This window comes from Erpetoichthys calabaricus, chromosome 10 (assembly GCF_900747795.2).
Source record: "Erpetoichthys calabaricus chromosome 10, fErpCal1.3, whole genome shotgun sequence".
Taxonomy (NCBI): domain Eukaryota; kingdom Metazoa; phylum Chordata; class Cladistia; order Polypteriformes; family Polypteridae; genus Erpetoichthys; species Erpetoichthys calabaricus.
The window spans coordinates 13,713,584-13,735,448 of record NC_041403.2 but is presented as its reverse complement, the minus strand read 5'-3'; the positions used below and the strand labels follow the sequence as shown (position 1 = coordinate 13,735,448).

The 21,865-nt window shown below is 40.1% G+C and overlaps 2 protein-coding genes across 2 annotated transcripts in view; one reads left to right on the top strand and one right to left on the bottom strand.

The window, feature by feature from the left end:
• Positions 1-959: 959 nt before the first annotated feature.
• Positions 960-19,591, top strand: cfap144 (cilia and flagella associated protein 144). Its single transcript, XM_028810571.2, has 4 exons — positions 960-1,163; positions 7,895-7,954; positions 17,321-17,424; positions 18,743-19,591. Exons 1-4 carry the CDS (start codon positions 1,025-1,027, stop codon positions 18,854-18,856), a joined length of 417 nt encoding a protein of 138 aa, XP_028666404.1. The 5' UTR covers positions 960-1,024; the 3' UTR covers positions 18,857-19,591.
• Positions 19,533-21,865, bottom strand: part of ebna1bp2 (EBNA1 binding protein 2) — a 36,303-nt gene continuing 33,970 nt past the window's right edge. The window contains exon 9 of the mRNA XM_028810898.2: positions 19,533-19,985. Within this exon, the coding sequence (XP_028666731.1) occupies positions 19,935-19,985 (51 nt within the window). The 3' untranslated portion in view covers positions 19,533-19,934. The remainder of the gene's footprint in view (positions 19,986-21,865) is intronic.

The following is a 21,865-nucleotide window of genomic DNA, read 5'->3' as shown; positions in this document are numbered from 1 at the left end:
GCGTGTAAGCAGCCGAGTTCGGAAAATATCACTCATGAATGAAAAAAAGTAATATTTCTCTGATTTTTATCCACAAATGCTTCAAAAATAATTTTCAGACTGTCCTTCTGTGACGGCATCAGATACAGCAGTTGCAATTTATAAGGCAATAACAAAAATAAACAAACATTACACCGATAATAATTTCTAGGAAGAAAAACAACTAATTTACAAGTTATAATTTCGTTTCGTTATCAGTCCGAATGCGTTCTTGCTCTGCGCAAAAAAACATCCTCACCTATCACTTGTACACTGCACTGGTTCTGGTTTTCGCAGCGTAATAATTAGAACTAGTAACTAGTAATCAACTAGTAATTAGAACACGGCTTATCAGTTCGTCTATATAATATTCTTGTCTAGTTGATGCTTATAAATAATTATATGTGAAAAATGATTGCTGCTTTTCTATGTATGAATAAATCTATGCAAAACCGATCTTAATTTTTCTCTATACGTCATTTTAATTTTCTATTAAAAAATTGAAGCACCGCGCCGAGCGGCACGAACTCGAGCTATGCCACTGGAAATATAGAAAATATAATGAATAATTTAATACACATTGGTAGATAAAAAAAATGAAAGGGACTATTTCACATAGGTATAAAAGGATCATATAATATATAGACAATTAGAAAGGTACGACATATACTGTAAATAAGACAGATTAAAAGGGGCTATATTACAGGTAGTAATTCACAGTATAATAGACAGATTTTAATGAAATGCTACAACGGAGAAGACACAGCAGCACATTTTAATAAGTCTTGACAACATGCGGCAATAGCAGAACTGTAAACTTCACCTAAGTGCTCACTGACTTCTTCACTTTTTTGGAGGTTCGAATTCCCGGATGTTGCACAGCGGAAGAGCGTTGCATAAGTGTCGAAGAGCGTTGCTAAGCAACAGGCTGCATTGTTTACGCGCGTTTCCAAGACGACAACAAGTCACTTTGCATGCTTGACGTTCGCCGGCCACAGAAATCACAATGGCCGGCAAGGGAAAGGAGCGGGACAAGGAGCCGCTGGATTTTGTGCACCAGAATGCCATTCTGTGCGAAACCATCCGCAAGGAGCAGCACTGCCATAAGATCTACACGACGTTCAACATCAACCAGTTTACGAAACGTAAGTGTGTTGATAAAACACTGAGCAGCCAGTATTTACATATGCAAAGATGTTTTTTTGGCCTTTAAAGAAAAATTATAAATTGTGCTGAATATTGTGATACAGAAGGCACTATATAACAGAAAACAGATTAACGTGTCCTTATTATAGGTATTAAGTTGCTGTATGACAGATAGATAGGTTTTCATGAAACAGAACAATCAATGAAAGACAGCAGCACGCTTTGCCAATTCTGTCCTCTACATCATAAATTTGAAAGATAAAGGTGAATAGCAATGTAATAAATAGGAAACTACAAAATATAATGATAGATAGGTAGACGTGAAAGGGACTATTTGATAGATGCAGAAGGCACTATATACATTAAGAGAAAAACAGATGAAAGTTTCTATATTATAGGTATTAAAGCATTGAAAGTTGATACATAGATTTGAAAGGCACCATATAAAAGATATACAGATAAAAATGCACTTTATAATAGACAAACAGATTAAAATGGCTATATTAAAAGGTATTAAGGAACTATATCTCAGATCGGTGTTATATTATTATAGATTACAGTAAATCTAGACTTTGCTCTGCTAGGTGAAAATGAAATCTAGACAGATGTGGAATACTCTATACAATAGATAATGTCATGTATACAGTAAATTAGGATTTTTTTTTAATCCTTTATTTGTCAAACACAATTCCTTGTATTAGGAATTTGTCATTTATCATACAGTGAGGAACATAAGTATTTGAACACCCTGCAATTTTGCAAGTTCTCCCACTTAGAAATCATGGAGGGGTCTGAAATTCCCATTGTAGGTGCATTCCCACTGTGAGAGACAGAATGTAAAAACAAAATTCAGGAAATCCCATTGTATGACTTGTACAGAATTTATTGGTATTGCACTGCTGCACATAAGTATTTGAACACCTGGCAGTCAGCAAGAATTCTGGCTCTCAAAGACCTGTTACTCTGCCTTTAAGAAGTCCACGTCTACTCCACTTAGTAATCTTAATTAGTAGCACCTGTCTGAGCTCTTTAAAGACACCTGTCCACCTCACAGTCAGTCAGACTCCAACTACTACCATGGGCAAGACCACAGAGCTGTCAAAAGACACCAGAGACAAAATTGTGGACCTCCACAAGGGTGGAAAGGGCTACGGGGCAACTGCCAAGCAGCTTGGTGAAAATAGATCAACTGTTGGAGCAATTGTCAGAAAATGGAAGAGGCTAAAGACGACTGTCAGTCTCCCTCGGACTGGGGCTCCATGCAAGATCTCACCTCGTGGGGTATCACAGATGATAAGAAAGGTGAGGAATCAGCCCAGAACTACACGGGAGGAGCTGGTTAGTGACATGAAGAGAGCTGGGACCACAGTTTCAGAGGTCACTGTCGGTAGAACACTATGCCGTCATGGTTTCAAATCACGCATTGCACGGAAGGTTCCCCTGCTCAAGTCATCACATGTCCAGGCCCGTCTGAAGTTTGCCAATGACCATCTGGATGATCCAGGGGAGGCATGGGAGAAAGTCATGTGGTCAGATGAGACCAAAATAGAACTTTTTGGTCTAAACTTCACTCGCCGTGTTTGGAGGACAAAGGAGGAGTTGCATCCCAAGAACACCATCCCTACTGTGAGGCACAGGGGTGGAAACATCATGCTTTGGGGGTGCTTTTCTGGAAAGGGGACAGGACGACTGCACTGTATTAAGGAGAGGAGGAATGGGGCCATGTACTGTATTGTGAGATTTTGAGCAACAACCTCCTTCCCTCAGTCAGAGCACTGAAGATGGGTCATGGCTGGGTCTTCCAACATGACAAAGACTCGAAGCACACAGCCAGGATAACCAAGAAGTGGCTCCGTAAGAAGCATATCAAGGTTCTGGAGTGGCCTAGCCAGTCTCCAGACCTAAATCCAATCAAAAATCTTTGGAGGGAGCTGAAACTCCGTGTTGCTCAGCGCCAGCCCTGGAACCTGACAGATCTAGAGGAGATCTGTGTGGAGGAGTGGGCCAAAATCCCTGTTGCAGCGTGTGTGCAAACCTGGTCAAGAACTACGGGCAACGTTTGACCTCTGTAATTGCAAACAAAGGCTTCTGTACCAAATATTAACACGGATTTTCTCAGGTGTTCAAATACTTATGTGCAGCAGTGCAATACAAATAAATTCTGTACAAATCATACAATGGGATTTCCTGAATTTTTTTTTACATTCTGTCTCTCACAGTGGGAATAATGCACCTACAATGGGAATTTCAGACCCCTCCATGATTTCTAAGTGGGAGAACTTGCAAAATCGCAGGGTGTTCAAATACTTATGTTCCTCACTGTATACTCCAACTTACTTTGCAGAGAATGTTTGAGGTCGGAGTGCAGGGTTGGAGCCATTACAGGTTAAAGGCCTTGCTGAAGGGCCCAATGGAGTAGCATTCCTTCTGTCTTTGCTCAAATTTGAACTGGCAACCTTTGAACTACCAGCCCAGATCCTTTAGTCAAAGAGCCACCACTCCACCCCAGTGATCATGGAGATTGTCCAAAAGTTGCTGTCTCTATCAAAAAAGGGACAATCAACATACCACAGGCTTCACTAAACATTTCTGAACAGGGAGAGTGGCCTAGAGGTTAATCACACTCCTTATTCCATCTCTTACCCTGCATCAGCCACTTCACCTTTTAAACTAATAAAAGTTTGTGTATAAAATTCTAATTTCCCACTACTGACCCCATGTGCAGGGTTGGATTAACCATTAAGCAAAATAAGCATGTGCTTAGGGTACAAAGGGAAGGGGGGGCACCACAGAAATTTTCCATTGCCAGATTTACCATGGACCATATGGTGCATAACTGCAAAATGGTGCAACTGAATCAGGTTCCACAAAAAGGACATATTAAATGAAAAAATTCCATACATACACACATATATACAATAATAAAAACTAGGGGGCTTCGCCGCCTGCTCGCTTTGCTTTGCTACCCCCCTGCCTGCGCTACACGCCAGCCACTTAGCATCTCTGCCGCTCGCGTATGTGGATTTCACTTTCACCAAACAACAAATCTTTTAATTCTCGCGGATAGGCCTCTTCATTGGTAAGAAACGCTACTTTTCCCCGATGGCAACATGAATTACACGATCTACAAGTCTCCAACTTAAACTTTACAACAACAACAACATTTATTTCTATAGCACATTTAAATACAAATAATGCAGCTCAAAGTGCTTTACATGATGAAGAAAGAGAAAAAAGACAAAATAAATAAGAATTAAAATAAGGGAACACTAATTAACAAAAAATAAAAGTAAGGTCCGATGGCCAGGGAGGACAGAAAAAAACAAAAAAAAAAATTCTCCTGGGGTCCCGAGGGCACGAGACCACCCAGCCCCGTCTAGGCATTCTACCTAACATAAATGATCAGTCCTCATTGTACTCAGGGTTCTCATGGACGAACTTGATGATGACGGTCATGTGGACTTCTGGCCTTTAATCCATCAATGGAGGGACATCACGGTGCTTTGATCAGGTGGTGGTGGCACAGGTCACCACCCCAGAAAACCGGAAAAAGAAACAGAAGAGAGAGTAGGGGTTAGTACGGATTACAGAGCCACCATGAATAATAATGATAATTAACTGAATATACAGAGCATCGGGGTTAAACTAAAATGAAGCTCAGAGAAAGCCGTGCTAAAGTAATGTGTTCTTAGTAGTTTTTTAATGTGCTCCACCGTATTAGCCTGGTGAATTCCTATTGGCAGGCTATTCCAGATTATTTAAGACTTTGTAAACCATCAGCAGTATTTTAAAGTCAATTCTGAATGACACCGGTAACCAGTGTAGTGACACTAAGACTGGTGTGATGTGCTAGATTTTCTTTTCCTAGTTAAGATTCTAGCAGGTCCATTCTGCACTCGTTGCAATCGATTGATGTCTTTTTTGGGTGGTCCTGAGAGGAATGCATTACAGTAATCTAGCTGACTGAAAACAAAAGCGTGAACTAATTTATCAGCATCTTTCAATGATATAAGAGGTCTAACTTTTGGTATACTGTATTTCTTAAGTGGAAAAAATGCTGTCCGAGTGGCCTGATTAATATGTGATTTAAAATTCAGGTCACAGTCAATAGTTACCCCTAAATTCTTTACCTCCGTCTTGACTTTTAATCCTAATGCATCAAGTTTATTTCTAACTAGTCATTTAGCCCGTTACAATAACGGGCGCTAGAACAGTAGTGCATAAACATTAGTAGTAACAGTCTATATTAAATGGCAAGGGACTTTGACCTCATTCTTTTTGTTGGTCGTATTTTTCTTTCTTTCAGCCTTTCTTTTGTTGATGTTTACTTGCTGAGCTGACCGTTCTTCGTGGGCTGCCACCGTGTATTGTGTGTCTTTAATTTTCTGTGACAGTAATACTGTCTTGTACGTCCGCTGGCTTGTACGTCCGTAATATACCTTTAATTTTCTCTGGCGGTAATACAGGCGTGTGCGTCGGTAATATGCCTTTAATCTCCTCTGACAGTAATACTGGCTTGTATGAGGCTGTAATATGCGTCACTGTATTGTGTACCTTTAATTTCCTCTCACAGTAATACTGGTTTGTATTTCTGTAAAACGCCTCTAACTTTCTCTGACAGTAATATCGCGCATCGCACCGTGCCCCGCGCATGTGCACTTCACCAGAAGACACACACACACGGACACCTGGACGCACAAAGGGATTTTAATTTTATTAAAGAGGATAACCTCATTATATCCATTATTGCCAATCAGTAAAATTTCTGTTTTCTCTTTATTTAGTTTGAGAAAATTACTACTCGTCCATTCAGAGCCATTTAAAGCTGAACAATATCTACATACTTCTGACATATCACCAATGTCCATATATTCGATTTCTTTTTGCTGTTCTGTTATTTCACCGAGTAATAATTTCCATTTGTTTGCGCTAATGCGATCTTTACTCTCAGTTTTTTGAGACTTTCGAATTTTAGTACTTTCATAATCTCTACCCTGCTCTGCATGTGTATCGCGCCAATGTTTCTGAACCTCTTTGCGACGTTCTACTTTGTCTTCTACTCTTTGTCTTTTATTTCCGGCCCCAGGTGTGGTTACATCTCTTGGCACAAAGTCTTTCTGGAAAAAGTCTCGTCTCGTCCCAGGATTTTTTTATATAATAGAGAGATAATAATAAAATAGTAGTAATACAGGCAGGCTGGATGCGTTATCTCTACTGAGTATAGAAGCAGATGTGTTACGTAAGATTAGTTTTGAGGATCTATTTAAAGACTTTGCAATTAGATAAAGTAAGAAAAAACTTTTCAAATATAACTAAAGTGGAAGTATACAAAAAGAAACATTATTTTCCTTCTTACTGTAAGTTTAGTTTCATTTAAAAAAATAAGATTTTATTTTACAGTTAATTATTGTTTATATTTTAAGTTACTGTAGATATAGATGTAGCGCCTTGGGCATGTGAACGTCTTAAACTGGCCCTGTCCACATGAGTCTCTTAGTGAGAACAGATTTTGTAGAAGTTACTAGATGTTACCCTCACAAGATGTAATGGTTTAAAAATCCATGGCTTTGTGTGTAAACATTGAATATCACACTGATGAAGATGTGTATGTTTACCTGAAACAATCACTTCAGGGCAAATATTGCTGCACACCTAAATATTTCCATATAACATTTGCCCTTCACTCCATTTTATGAGTCCATTTTTTTTTAAAATTTGATCATAAAAGGGCAAATTCAGGCTTCAGTTTCTTCTGCAAGCAATCCTGACTGTATAATAAATCATGGCTGGACAAGCCCATGGACGCATTCACAGAACTTGTGTGCACAATACAATAAGGTTTAAGTTGCTTTTGTGACGTTGGAAAAAAGAATTTTATTTCCTCGTTGTCATGGCAACAGAAATGTATATCAAGAGAGGTAGACGTAAAACCAAGCGTTTTCAATGAAAATTGTCTCTTCTACCAATAAGAAGAGGACGTTCACATTGGCTGTGCTAAGATTGTATATTATTTCCTGAATGACAAATTGGATAAATTCTGGAAAATAGATTTTTTTTTTCAATAAATTACAACACTTGGTGTTCTTCATTTTTAAAAGTTTTAAGAGTTGAGGATGACAAGCGAACAAAAAGGCTGGACATTATGTCTACAAGTGACCCCTAAGAAGGCTGCAGTGGCCACTGTCATGTATAAGACAGGTTACGGTGCTGCCAGGATGGGCTCCAGAGCCCTGTGACAGTAAAATAGGATAAAGCACATTCTGGGGAAAAAAGGAGAGGTCCTTAACTGGTAAATGTTTCCATAGTTTTACAATGTGAGCACTGACAGATTGTTCATGTTTGTGTAAAGACAATGGTGAGACCAGAACCTGTGAGTTGAGCGTTACCATCTCTTTAACCATGAGGAGGCCACACTGTGCACCGATTCAGAATTATGCATTCATCCAACTGCAGTAATGAAAATAAATCACAGAAGACAACACACCCTCCCATGGCTTTGGTGCTCCCTTCACTCCTCTATCCTGTGTGGTTTGGGGGCCTACAACCACAACTCCCTAAGAGGACGCTTAGCTCTCTTAAACTTTGAGCATGGGAAAGGTGCTATATTATTATTATTATTACCAGATAAGAGTCCTGCTGTTTGGTGCAAGAAGGACACTCCAGCTTAATCAATGGCAATCTTAGCATATAAATATTTTAAAATGCTAAACTTAAGTTTTCTGCATTTCAGTTTACCCTTTAACTGGGAAGCCCATGTCAAAAGAGGCAAGCCAGGATAATGAAGAAGACGGTAAGAACGTTATTTATTGAAAAAAAATCCCTTTAAATTTCAAATAATAAATATATTATTATTATTATTTCTTTTTTTAATACCACCTCTACTACTACTACTATTACTACTGCTACTACTACTAATAATAATGCATTTATATAGCATATTTCATAAATTGAATACAGCTCAAAGTGCTTTACAAAAAAATTACAATTGGCCTAAAAATAAACATATTTTAAGTTAAATTTAAATGTATAAACAATACCTTCAGAATATTTTAAATTTGTCATTTACATTTCAAATTTTAAAAACCACTATTTGAATATTTTTATTTAAGTTGATTATATTTTGAGCATACTTTACAATATTTTAAACCACAAAAATTATCTGCTAAAAGTGAAAAATCAGTATTTAAATATAATTAATTTATATTTTAAAATTTTAAAAATAAATTTTATATTTTTCTGTTTTAAATATTTTAAAAGTATTAAAACATTTATTACATGATCTTATTTTTTATATTTTTCATTAAATCATGTTTAAACATTTAAAAAATAATTTATTTATGGTTTAAATAATATGTCATGTTTTAAAATTTAATTTGTTTACTTCTTAAAAATAATATATATATAAAAAAATACTTTTTAAAAACCACATTTATATAAGTTAAAAAGTGTACTAAAAAGTATAAAATAAGTCTCTCATACATCACTCGTAAAATAAAAGGTGGGCGCTTTTCATCAATCAACATTCAAAAAACAATTCTTAAAATCTTAGCAAAAGCGCCCACCTTTTATTTTACGAGTGATGTATGAGAGACTTATTTTATACTTTTTAGTACACTTTTTAACTTATATAAATGTGGTTTTTAAAAAGTATTTTTTTAAATATATATATTATTTTCAACCTTTTAGTCTTGCGTTTGTTTTAGTATAATTTTGTAATCAATATTTTAACACTTCCTTTAATATTTCTATCCATTACTATTCTTAATATGAAAATTTCATTTCTTAATTAACATCGATTAATTGATCAATTAGTGAAACCAATTATTGATTCATGTATTGTCATTGGAAGTGAGTAAGTCATTTGGATAATAGGAAGTGAGTTAAATATCGATTACAAGATTTGTACCAGACAACAAACAGGTGAAGTTAAAATAAGCATGGTAATAAGCGTGGTAAAATAATAATAAAAATCAATATTCAAAATGGGAGGCACAGTGGGTAGCGCTGCTGCCTCGCAGTTGGGAGACCTGGGGACCTGGGTTCACTTCCCAGGTCCTCCCTGCGTGGAGTTTGCATGTTCTCCCTGTGTCTGCGTGGGTTTCCTCCGGGCGCTCCGGTTTCCTCCCACAGTCCAAAGACATGCAGGTTAGGTGGATTGGCGATTCTAAATTGGCCCTAGTGTGTGCTTGGTGTGTGGGTGTGTTTGTGTGTGTCCTGCGGTAGGTTGGCACCCTGCCCGGGATTGTTTCCTGTCTTGTGCCCTGTGTTGGCTGGGATTGGCTCCAGCAGACCCCCGTGACCCTGTGTTCGGATTCAGCGGGTTGGAAAATGGATGGATGGATGGAATATTCAAATAGGGTGGCATGGTGGCACAGTGGTTAGTGCTGCCACATTACAGGTTCTGGTCTGAACCCCTTTTCCAGTCACTTCTCATGTGTAGCTTTCAAGGCTCTTTGGGTAATATATTGCCTTCTTTCTGGCTTCAGTCCTAAATGCTCATCCCCTTAATTTCCAGTTGTGTCCTCGAGTACTTGAATTACTATTAAGCTGAAAGAATTCCGATGGATCTACTTTATCAATGCCTATCTGTTTAGTCTGTTTGAGACGAAATGGGTTTAATTCTTGGAGTCTGTCATAGATAGATAGATAGATAGATAGATAGATAGATAGATAGATACTTTATTAATCCCAATGGGAAATTCCCATACTCCAGCAGCAGCATACTGATAAAGAACAATATTAAGTTAAAGAGTGATAACAATGCAGGTATACAGACAGACAATAACTTTAATGTATAATGTTAATGTTTACCTCCCAGGTGGCATAGTGTGGAGGAGGAACGATCTCCTCAGTGTGTCAGTGGAGCAGGACGGTGACAGTAGTCTGTCACTGAAGCTGCTCCTCTGTCTGGAGATGATCCTGTTCAGTGGATGCAGTGGATTCTCCATAATTGACAGGAGTCTGCTCAGCGCCGTCGCTCTGCCACAGATGTCAAACTGTCCAGCTCGGTGCCTACAATAGAGCCTGCCTTCCTCACCAGTTTGTCCAGGTGTGAGGCGTCTTTCCTCTTAATGCTGCCACCCCAGCACACCACTGCATAGAAGAGGGCGCTCACCACAACCGTCTGATAGAACATCTGCAGCATCTTATTGCAGATGTTGAAGGACGCCAGCCTTCTAAGGAAGTATTGTCGGCACTATGTATTATACCAGGGGTGGGCAATGTCAGTCCTGAAGGGCCATAGTGGCTGCAGGTTTTCTTTGCAACCCAACTGCTTAATTAAAAAACAATCCTTGCCAATCTCAGACCTAATTTTATGGCTTATTAGTCTGCAATGTTAGGTTTGGGTATTGTAGATTTTTTCCATTCCATGGATATCATCCAAATGATTTGAAACCTAAAATGGATGAATGTCAGTCTGTCATATTAAGTGTTTTATTAAACCAGATCGAGCAGGATGAATCCCCACAGGTGTAAATGGAAACAAGTCAGACGGAGAACTCCTGGCTGGAGCCATTAAAATCCGTAAATGCAGCTGTTTAAGACTGAAATAAGCAAGTAAGGGTGGGGAACCTTAACAAGTGAGACCACTAAAATGAAGCATCAAAATCTCACTTGAGCAATAAGTGCTTCATCAGCAATAACTGACTTCTCATTAAGGAACTGAGTTGGAACAAAAACCTGCAGCCACTGTGGCCTAGGGTGCCAACGAACAATATGCGAAGAAGTGACGTATCTATTTTGTGAAGTCTTACCCTTTAAAAATGTTCCTTTTCATAAAAATGATACATGAAAAAAAATTGAGCTGAATATATCAACATTTACTGGTGGCACAATGCTTCTGCAGTCATCAGCATTTATTGTAAAATCCCCTTTTCACGTAACTATTAAGCTTGTTATTGACAGGTGTTGGACTTGGAATATTCAGCATAACTGAGTTTTAAAAATAAATTTGTATTGTTTTTATCTAGGGCGGCACAGTGGCGCAGTGGGTAGCGCTACTGTCTCGCAGTTAGGAGACCTGGGTTCGCTTCCCGGGTCCTCCCTGCGTGAAGTTTGCATGTTCTCCCCGTGTCTGCGTTGGTTTCCTCCCACAGTCCAAAGACATGCTGGTTAAGTGGATTGGCGATTCTAAATTGGCCCTAGTGTGTGAGTGTGTTTGTGTGTGTCCTGTGGTGGGTTGGCACCCTGCCCGGGATTGGCTCCAGCAGACCCCCGTGACCCTGTGTTCAGATTCAGCAGGTTGGAAAATGGATGGATGGATGTTTTTATTTAGGCCTAGTTTGTTTTTCTATGCCTAGTGTTTACTTTGTTGCTGTGACACTTGTGTAAGAAATGTACAACCCCAAATCAGAAAAAGTTGGGACAGTGTGGAAAATGTGAATAAAAAAAGAAAAAAGCAAGTTATAAATTCTCCTCAAATTTTATTTCATTGCAGACAGTATGAACACAAAATAATTTGTGTTTTGTTTTGTCAACATCATTTGATTTGTAAATAAATATCCATTCTTGCCATTCAGGCTTGCAACACATTTCAAAAAAAGTTGGGACAGTACAGCATTTACCACTTTGTACAGTTCCCCTGTCTTTTAACAACACTTAAAAGACGTTTAGGCATTGAAGAAATCAAGTGACTAAGTGTTGCAGGTGTTAGTTTGTTCCCATTCTTCCTGAAAACAACGTTTTAGGTGCGCAACAGTACAGGGTCTTCGTTGACGCATTTTTCATTTCAAAATGCGCCAAACATTCTCTATAGGAGACAAATCAGGGCTGCAGGCAGGCCAGTCAAGCATCCGCACCCTCTTCTTACGCAGCCATGCCTTTGTTATGGGCGCAGTATGTGGTTTGGCATTGTCTTGCTGAAATAAGCATGGGCGTCCCTGGAAAAGACCTCATCTTGAAGGCAGCATTTGTTCCTCCAAAACTGAGATATACTTCTCAGCATTGATGGTGCCATCACAGAAGTGCAAGTTACCTTTGCCGAAGGCACTGACACAACCCCATACCATGACAGACCCTGGCTTTTGAACTTGTATCTGGTAACAGTCTGGATGGTCCTTTTCCTCTTTGGTCCGCAGCACACGGCGTCCATTTCTTCCAAAAAAGATGTGAAAAACCGATTCGTCTGACCACAATACACGTTTCCACTGCACAATGGACCATCCCAGATGCCTCCGAGCCCAGAGAAGTCGACGGCGCTTCTGGACATTATTTATGTAGGGTTTCCTTTTGGCACAGTACAGTTTTAGCTGGCATTTCCTAATGTAACTACGTACTGTAGTGCTTGAGAGTGACTTCCTGAAGTACAGTGGGTACGGAAAGTATTCAGACCCCCTTCAATTTTTTACTCTTTGTTATATTGCAGCCATTTGCTAAAATCATTTAAATTATTTTTTTTCCTCATTAATGTACACACAGCACCCCATATTGACAGACAAAAAAAAGAATTTTTGAAATTGTTGCAGATTTATTAAAAAAGAAAAACTGAAATATCACATGGTCCTAAGTATTCAGCCCCTTTGCTGTGACACTCATATATTTAACTCCGGTGCTTTCCATTTCTTCTGATCATCCTTGAGATCACCTTCATTTGAGTCCAGCTGTGTTTAATGATACTGACTGGACTTGATTAGGAAAGCCACACACCTGTCTATAGAAGACCTTACAGCTCACAATGCATGTCAGAGCAAATGAGAATCATGAGGTCAAAGGAACTGCCTGAAGAGCTCAGAGACAGAATTGTGGCAAGGCACAGATCTGGCCAAGGTTACAAAAAAACTTCTGCTGCACTTAAGGTTCCCAAGAGCACAGTGGCCTCCATAATCCTTAAATGAAAGATGTTTGGGACGACCAGAACCCTTCCTAGAGCTGGCCGTCCGGCCAAGCTGAGCTAAAAGGGGAGAAGAGCCTTGGTGAGAGAGGTAAAGAAGAACCCAAAGATCACTTTGGCTGAGCTCCAGAGATGCAGTCAGGAGATGGGAGAAAGTTGTAGAAAGTCAACTATCACTGCAGCCCTCCACCAGTCAGGGCTTTATGGCAGAGTGGCCTGTCGGAAGCCTCTCCTCAGTGCAAGACACATGACAGCCCGCATGGAGTTTGCTAAAAGACACCTGAAGGACTCTGAGATGGTGAGAAATAAGATTCTCTGGTCTGATGACACCAAGATAGAACTTTTTTGGCCTTAATTCTAAGCGGTATGTGTGGAGACAACCAGGCACTGCTCATCACTTGACCAATACAGTCCCCACAGTGAAGCATGGCGGTGGCAGCATCATGCTGTGGGGGTGTTTTTCAGCTGCAGGGACAGGACGACTGGTTGCAATCGAGGGAAAGATGAATGCGGCCAAGTACAGGGATATCCTGGACAAAAACCTTCTCCAGAGTTCTAAGGACCTCAGACTGGGCCGAAGGTTTACCTTCCAACAAGACAATGACCCTAAGCACACAGCTAAAATAACGAAGGAGTGGCTTCACAACAACTCTGTGACTGTTCTTGAATGGCCCAGCCAGAGCCCTGACTTAAACCCAATTGAGCATCTCTGGAGAGACCTAAAAATGGCTGTCCACCAACGTTTACCATCCAACCTGACAGAACTGGAGAGGATCTGCAAGGAGGAATGGCAGAGGATCCCCAAATCCAGGTGTGAAAAACTTGTTGCATCTTTCCCAAGAAGACTCCTGGCTGTATTAGCTCAAAAGGGTGTTCTACTAAATACTGAGCAAAGGGTCTGAATACTTAGGACCATGTGATATTTCAGTTTTTCTTTTTTAATAAATCTGCAACAATTTCAAAAATTCTTTTTTTTTTGTCTGTCAATATGGGGTGCTGTGTGTACATTAATGAGGGAAAAAATTAATTTAAATGATTTTAGCAAATGGCTGCAATATGACAAAGAGTGAAAAATTGAAGGGGGTCTGAATACTTTCCGTACCCACTGTAGTCCTGAGCCCACGCAGTTATATTATTTATTGATGAATGACGGTTTTTAATGCAGTGCCGTCTGAGGGCTCGGAGATCACGGCCATTCAGTTTAGGCTTGCACCCTTGGCCTTTGCGCACGGTAATTTCTCCAGATTCTCTGATTCTTTTCACTATGTTATGCACTGTAGAGGGAGAAATGCCCAAATCTCTTCCTATCTGTCTTTGAGAAACGTTTTTCTTCATCATTTCAAAGATTTTTGCCCGCACTTGGTGGCAAACTGGCGATCCTCTGCCCATCTTTGCTCCTAAAGGAGTAGGCCTTTCCTCGATGCTGCTTTTGTACCGAATCATGATTGCAATCACCTGTTAACATCACCAGTTTCAAATCACATCATTATTTAGTTATTATACCTCATTACTACCCCTTAATTGCCCCCATCCCAACTTTTTTTGGAATGTGTTGCAAGCCTGAATGGCAAGAATGGATATTTATTTACAAATCAAATGATGTTGACAAAACAAAACATGAATTATCTTGTGTTCATACTGTCTGCAATGAAATAAAATTTGAGGAGAATTTATAACTTGCTTTTTTCTTTTTTTATTCACATTTTCCACACTGTCCCAACTTTTTCTGATTTGGGGTTGTAAAATAATGCAATAAATGAAAAACCGGGTATTTTTTTATATGCTCATAGAGATACACTTCATTCACAGTTCACAAAGTTAAAGGTTAATAATTTGTGGGATTCCAGTATTTTATCAGCAACAGGCTTACATACTCCTTGCAAGTGATAACTGAGGAACTGTGAGACAACAAGAAGAAAATGTTACAGTGCTGTTAGGCTGTTTGCATAGTGTATTCCTATAAGACGGATGGCATTATTTCTTATTTCTATCTGCATCTTTAGATTGCTACAAAGCTGTGCCAAAATTATAAACTTACTGAGTCCTAATTACTCAACACTCTTATATTTGCCTAACAGGTATAGGTGAAGGATTTAAACAAGATGACATCAATTGTAGATAAAAGGCTAAGGCAATCACGACACGGAGCGTAGTTACTTTCCGCTTGTCCAGAATTACATTTTTGTAAATTTTTAAAGACTTTTAAAGTTTTTCCTGTTTCACTACTATGTGGGCGGAGCCTCGGGGGACAGTAAATCAAACTAAAACGTGTGATCCAGATATTGAAATGCTGACTGAATCTGTCCACATTAACTAGGGAGATACGTTACAACATCCTGGTTAATGTTTATGAACTTGGGCACAGTAATGATTGACTCGCTACCATCACTCTAATGATGGATCATTCTGAACCTAGAATGCTGGTAACTTTGACCAGAAGAACAAACTTCTATCAGGAAATTCCATTGGTAGACACAACAAGCTGGACCTGCTCCTGCTATCCAAATGTGAATGTCTTAAATTGTAAACCTGTGGCTCAACAGGGCAGCTCTGACCACATCTGACTGCAACGGCCAAGATGACATCAGTTGTACATAAAAAGTCAAGGCAATCACGACACAGTGTATGGCTTCTAGGAGGTCTCTCTGAGACCATTACTGGCTGTAAGCTACCTTCTGACAGACAGGTGTGAAGTCGATTTTTTCATTTGCATACTGTTGAGATGAAAACAGTCCAGGATAGTGCTGCTGCAACAACAAAAGAGGTCATCCAGTTCTGGCAGAAGGCACGAATCCCTACGAAAAAAAGAGTACAATATAATAAACAAAATCAAACAGCAGCACATGAAATGGAAAGGTCTGCAGAAAGCGAAACTCAGAAGATCAGCAGTTCAATATATTTGTAGTGAAGGTGTACATCAAAGTGTGGTACAACTGTACCTCCCCAGCGTCAGCTCCACGAAATGACCTCCAGCTACTGAAAGCCCTGGTGATGTACCGTGATGTAAACAGAACAGTTGCAAATGCAGCAATACAGACTTTTACATGCCATCTTTGGTACCCGAGTGAAACTCTTGTTGGGCTTGCATTTTTTGATACTCAACTGTCTGTGACAGAATAAAGAGAACTGGTTGCTACACTAAACAGGAACGGTGATGAAGACCCATCTGTACGAGGAACAGTTGAGGAAAGCTGCATCGCTGAAACCCGGTTGGCACACTTTGTATCACATAACACAAGGAAGTTTTTCACTTGTATGGAGATTTCACAGGACTTCCTCGTGGATGATCCTGATTCATGGGACAGTAATGAAGCATATATTTCAGTTCAGTGCAATGTCAACCACCTGAAAGTGGTCAATGATGCAGTGGAGAGAGGGGTAGCACGGATTCAGTCATTCAATTCGGCCATCACAAACCAAGAAGAACAGAAACAGTACCTCCTACAATTTGTAGAAGACCATCGCAAACAGTTTCCAGCACCAACAAAAGCTCTGTTAACTGAAAAGCTCTGAAGAGCTGGACAGAACAGTCACATCAGCACGCACGTTTCTGTATAGTGAATATAAAAAAATTCTGATCTCTTGTGCCACCAGTAAATATTGTTTGATTGTCATAAAACTGTAATTTATCATGGTAACTAGAGGAACAAAACTGGGGGCTAAGACGTGAGAAAATAAAAACTTTGATTTTCACTGGCACCCTACTGCGGCTCTGCAGGACCGACGCTGCCCACCCCTGTATTATACTATACTAGCTGTGTAAGCCTGTGCTGTAAAAAGTATGGGGTCCTAGAAACTATTGAAATTGTCAGAAAATAAGATTGAAATGTAGAAATGTCAGATAAGTGAAAGGAACTACTCTGGGCATCTCTCTTCTAGGAGGTTTCATGTTGCCAACGTGCTCGCATCGTTTGTGCATTAGCGGCTAAGCGACTTTGTCTTTCTTCGGAGGTTTCGTTTTGCCGACATGCAGGCCTCGCTTCTGTATTAGCCGCTAAGTGAGTGACTCTTTCTTCAGAGGTTTTGCTTTGCCGACATGTTGGCCTCGCTTGTGTATCCTCAGAGGTGGAGCCCTTACCCCGACTCCACCGCTCACTTCTGGGCCGGACAGACAGACACACACACACTTCCGCATGTAGATGTTTATATACAAGATACTACATTAAATAAAGATGAACTAAATTTACATTTCTACACATACTGTAACTCTGACCAGCTTGTATCAGCTTTTTCAAACCTGAACTTTTTTATATTTAAATATTTAATGCTGCCAGTGTAAGGGCACAGCACTAATTCTATTTCAATTTTCGTCTTCTCACTTGGTAGAAAACTTTTTGAAACTTTTCCACAAAGCGAGGCTGGAACCTACAAAGAAATTCACTCACCCCCAGACTGAGAGTCAGGAGATTGGCTGGATAACAACTCCTCTGGTAAGGTGCCATTATGGATGTGTGGAGCTCCTGTGTGAGAAATGGGCCGTGTGGCCTCCTAGTGGTCACGGTGTTTGCCTGGGCCAACATATTTATTGGTGTCCTTCTTCTATTTATATAGGGCCACGAAAAAACATTACCCCTGCCCAATTTTCTTTATTTTTGCAAATTTTGGCCACTGGGTATTTGCAGGTGTTTCCCTACAATCTAATATTAAATGAGCAAACATGCTCTGTTGCCCAGCATTTTCAGAATGTGTCAGATGGGGAAATCCACTGCAATTGTCTGCCATAAAACTCTCAAAATCCCCAAGTGCATCTTGATGGTGTAGACGCTAGGGGTCACTGTTGTCCCTTTATCCCAACAGACAGACACACAGGACACAGGGTAAAAGCACCAAGAAGATATTTTTATTCTTTTCTTCCTTAAACAGTGCCCACCCAGCACCACAGCCACAATAAACAGGCAAGTAATAAAACTAAGCACAATATTCTTTCTCCTCCAAACCTCCCAGCAAGATTCGTTCACCTGCAACCGACTGTGGCTCTCCTGCAGGGTGTTCTGCAGTCCTTTATACATTCCCTGACCCAGAATTACTTCCGTCCTTCCGATCACGTGACTCAGATAGAGAACTTAAATTTTCTAGGCTTCCGTTCCCGTGACCTTCTAGTATTTCCGGGCTAGGTGAGCACTTCACCTACCATCGTTGTCTCACAGCATCCCCTGGTGGCACCCACAGTACCCAGCAGGGCAGTATAAGTGAACTTTGTGTCCCATGGTGCCCTGTGGGAATCTGGGGTACCGCTGCAGTCCAGGGAAGCTGCAGTCTAGCTGCCTTCCCCCATCCTTCCACTCTTTTTGGGCATCCCGGCCTGGGTTGAGCTGCCGGTCGTCCATCACAATGGGCATCACACTCGATTGATTTGGCATTGCAGTCAGCTTGTCTTCAGTGATCAGTCCCACATTCCCCCTTGGGGTGAAGACCACCTGGTTTGTACAACCAGAAAAGTGGTTGTTGTAAGTGTTACGATAGCCAGCTCCATAAAACTCACAAAGGTAGACCTCGATTCTCAAAAAAATCAGGCTAGTACCCTTAGTCCAGGTAGGCTTCACCAGCACACATTATTCCCAGTCTCTACACTCGAGAAGTGCACAGGTCAATCGAGCCAAAGCTTATAAATTCAAAAAGGGAGAGGGGAAATTACATATAACTCCTGGCCCAAAAAGCTGACATACTTCATAGTTCTGTTGCTGAATATTTCAAAACATGCAAAGCTGTCTCAATTTTTCTGTTTTTTTCTCTCCTATCCAATATCAGACTACTGTCGACCACACCGACCGAAGGCTTAACTTTCACCGGAAGAACTCAGAAATAACTACATATATGGAGGCGGCATGGCGGCTGAAGGAGCAGACACAGAATCTGGCGTAGGCCACCCACGTGTCCACTGTGTCATTTAGACGGGGGATAAAACTGTAGAGTTTTGACATGTCTGAAGGCGGATGTGGGAGAACGTTCAAGAACTTTCATCCAGTGTCACAATCAAATCTTCTAAAATATCAATTAAAAAAATGTTCTTCTTTAAAGGTTCAAATGGCCCTGAACCTGGTGGAAGGATAATTTAATGGCTTACATAAGTTCTACAGTGCACACCAAACCTGCTATTGTGTATACACACACACACACGCAGTAACATACGAGGGGGGACCCAAAAATAACAGGAAATAAATAAATAACAACAACAAAATTCCGGTTATTTTTGGGTCCCCCCTCATACTTTACTAGACCGTTGTGCTTACTTCCAGTAATCTATCTGTGAAGTATATGTGGACTACATCAAAATACTGCATGTTAATTTATAGATATACAAATTACTGTTTGGCTCACATGGTGGTGCAGATCAAAACTTTCAAAACAGGATATGTTTTGTTATTTGAAAATAAATTTTCTACCTATACAATCTTCCAATATTTATAGTAGTTATGAATATTAACTAAATTTAGCAGGTTAATTTCCTAAATAAACTCTGAGAAGCTTGGTTATTATGTAATTGGGTGTTCTCCAGCACCATTTGGAAAACTTCTTTTCATTAAAAAATACAGAGAAGTTAAAGTCTAACAAACACTCATATTTATTTACGAAAAAATAAAGTGAATTATAAACAGATTTCCAAATCTATTACACTTTTGTTGTGAAATGCAGCTTGAACACAACATTTTATTTCTGCCATCAGTTTTGTACAATGAACAGTTTCTTTGGCAGTTCAAGGAAGCAATAAAATTGGCTTCTGCACATTTTTCCAGTTGGCTTCCAGTGTTGTTTCTGGGTTTACTTCTGGTGAGCAGCTGGAAGTAAACTGGAAGAATATGGTGCTTGTGAGAGCTGATGACACGCAAACCAGTTTTAATTTTCACAGATAAAGCACGGCCCGTGAAAAATATCCAAGCTCAATACCTGTCCGAAATAGAACTTTGCTTGCAACTTATTTCAAGGCCCTGGGTTATTGTGCTTATCTGGATCGATTTCTCATTTTTTTCCTTGCATTTTTGCCTGGTCGTTTCTGCAAGAAGAAGAGAAAAAAAAAAAGTTATAACAAAAATGATGCATCACTTTCTGGGCTTTCTTAAGTCATATACCATGTTATAATTTTCAAGCTATTCTTGCACAACAACATTTACTTGCTAATCTAACTTCATAATTTCTATGTTACACAAAGAAAACAGTATAATTCCCTGCATTCGTGGCAAGTTCTCACCAATTTTACTTTCTCTATATAAAACATCCATCCATTTTCTAAATCTGCTTTATTCTCAGCATTGTGGTCTGGAAGCTGAAGCCCATCCCAACAAGCACAGGGTGCAAGACAGGAACATCCATCCATCCATTATCCAACCCGCTATATCCTAACTACAGGGTCACGGGGGTCTGCTGGAGCCAATCCCTGCTGACAGAGGGTGCAAGGCAGGAAACAAACCCCAGGCAGGGCGCCAGCCCACCGCAGGGCACACACACACACCAAGCACACACTAGGGAAAATTTAGGATTGCCAATGCACTGAACCTGCATGTCTTTGGACTGTGGGAGGAAACCCACGCAGGGAGGACCTGGGAAGCAAACCTGGGTCTCCTAACTGCCACCGTGCCGCCCCATAAGATAGGAACACTAAAGTCAATTTAGCATCACCAATCAACCTAACCTGCATGTCTTTAGACTGGTGGACACAGACACAGGAAAGAAGTTGGATTTTAATAGATGCACACATTATATGTGTATACAGTGATCCCTCGCTATATCGCGCTTCGCCTTTCGCGGCTTCACTCCATCGCGGATTTTATATGTAAGCATATTTAAATATATATCGCGGATTTTTCGCTGCTTCGCGGGTTTCTGCGGACAATAGGTCTTTTAATTTCTGGTACATGCTTCCTCAGTTGGTTTGCCCAGTTGATTTCATACAAGGGACGCTATTGGCAGATGGCTGAAAAGCTATCCAGCTAACTTTCTCTCTCTCTCTCTCTCTCTCTTGCGCTGACGTAGGGGGGTGTGAGCAGGGGGGCTGTGTGCAGCTGCTTCCTGAAGGACAGGCTGCACGGAGCTTCGCATACTTAAAAGCTCAAAGGGCACGTATTGATTTTTTTTATCTGTCTCTCGCTATCTCTTTCTCTCTCTCTCTCTCTCTCTCTCTCTTCCTGCTCCTGACAGAGGGGGTGTGAGCTGCCGCCTTCAACAGCTTTGTACCGGCGGTGCTTCGCATACTTAAAAGCCGTATTGATTTTTTTTTTGACTGCTTGCTTTGCACTCCTTTGAAAAGGAAGATATGTTTGCATTCTTTTAATTGTGAGACAGAACTGTCATCTCTGTCTTGTCATGGAGCACAGTTTAAACTTTTGAAAAAGAGACAAATGTTTGTTTGCAGTGTTTGAATAACGTTCCTGTCTCTCTACAACCTCCTGTGTTTCTGCGCAAATCTGTGACCCAAGCATGACATTCTAAAAATAACCATATAAACGTATGGTTTCTACTTCGCGGATTTTCCTACTTCGCGGGTGGCTCTGGAACGCAACCCCCGCGATGGAGGAGGGATTACTGTATACATACATATACATCAATTGTACTGTATAAGACATTTTGTATATATTCAAATAATATTTTAAATATGAAACATTATAATGTCAATGATTGGCCAACAGCCATTCAATAAACATAAGAGCTCATCTCACAAGGACTCTACCAGAGCTACATTTACATTTAGAGAATATACTGACTTATGTATTGTGCATCAAGCTCAGTAATCTCATTTTTACTTGTACCATATCATCTGATCATAACATTTCTTTAGCTGGTATCTAGTGAGCCCTTCTGCAACTTGATTTTGGACTTTCATGCTGCACATAAAGCTAAATTTTCCCTTGGGACAAATAAAGTACTATCAATCTATGC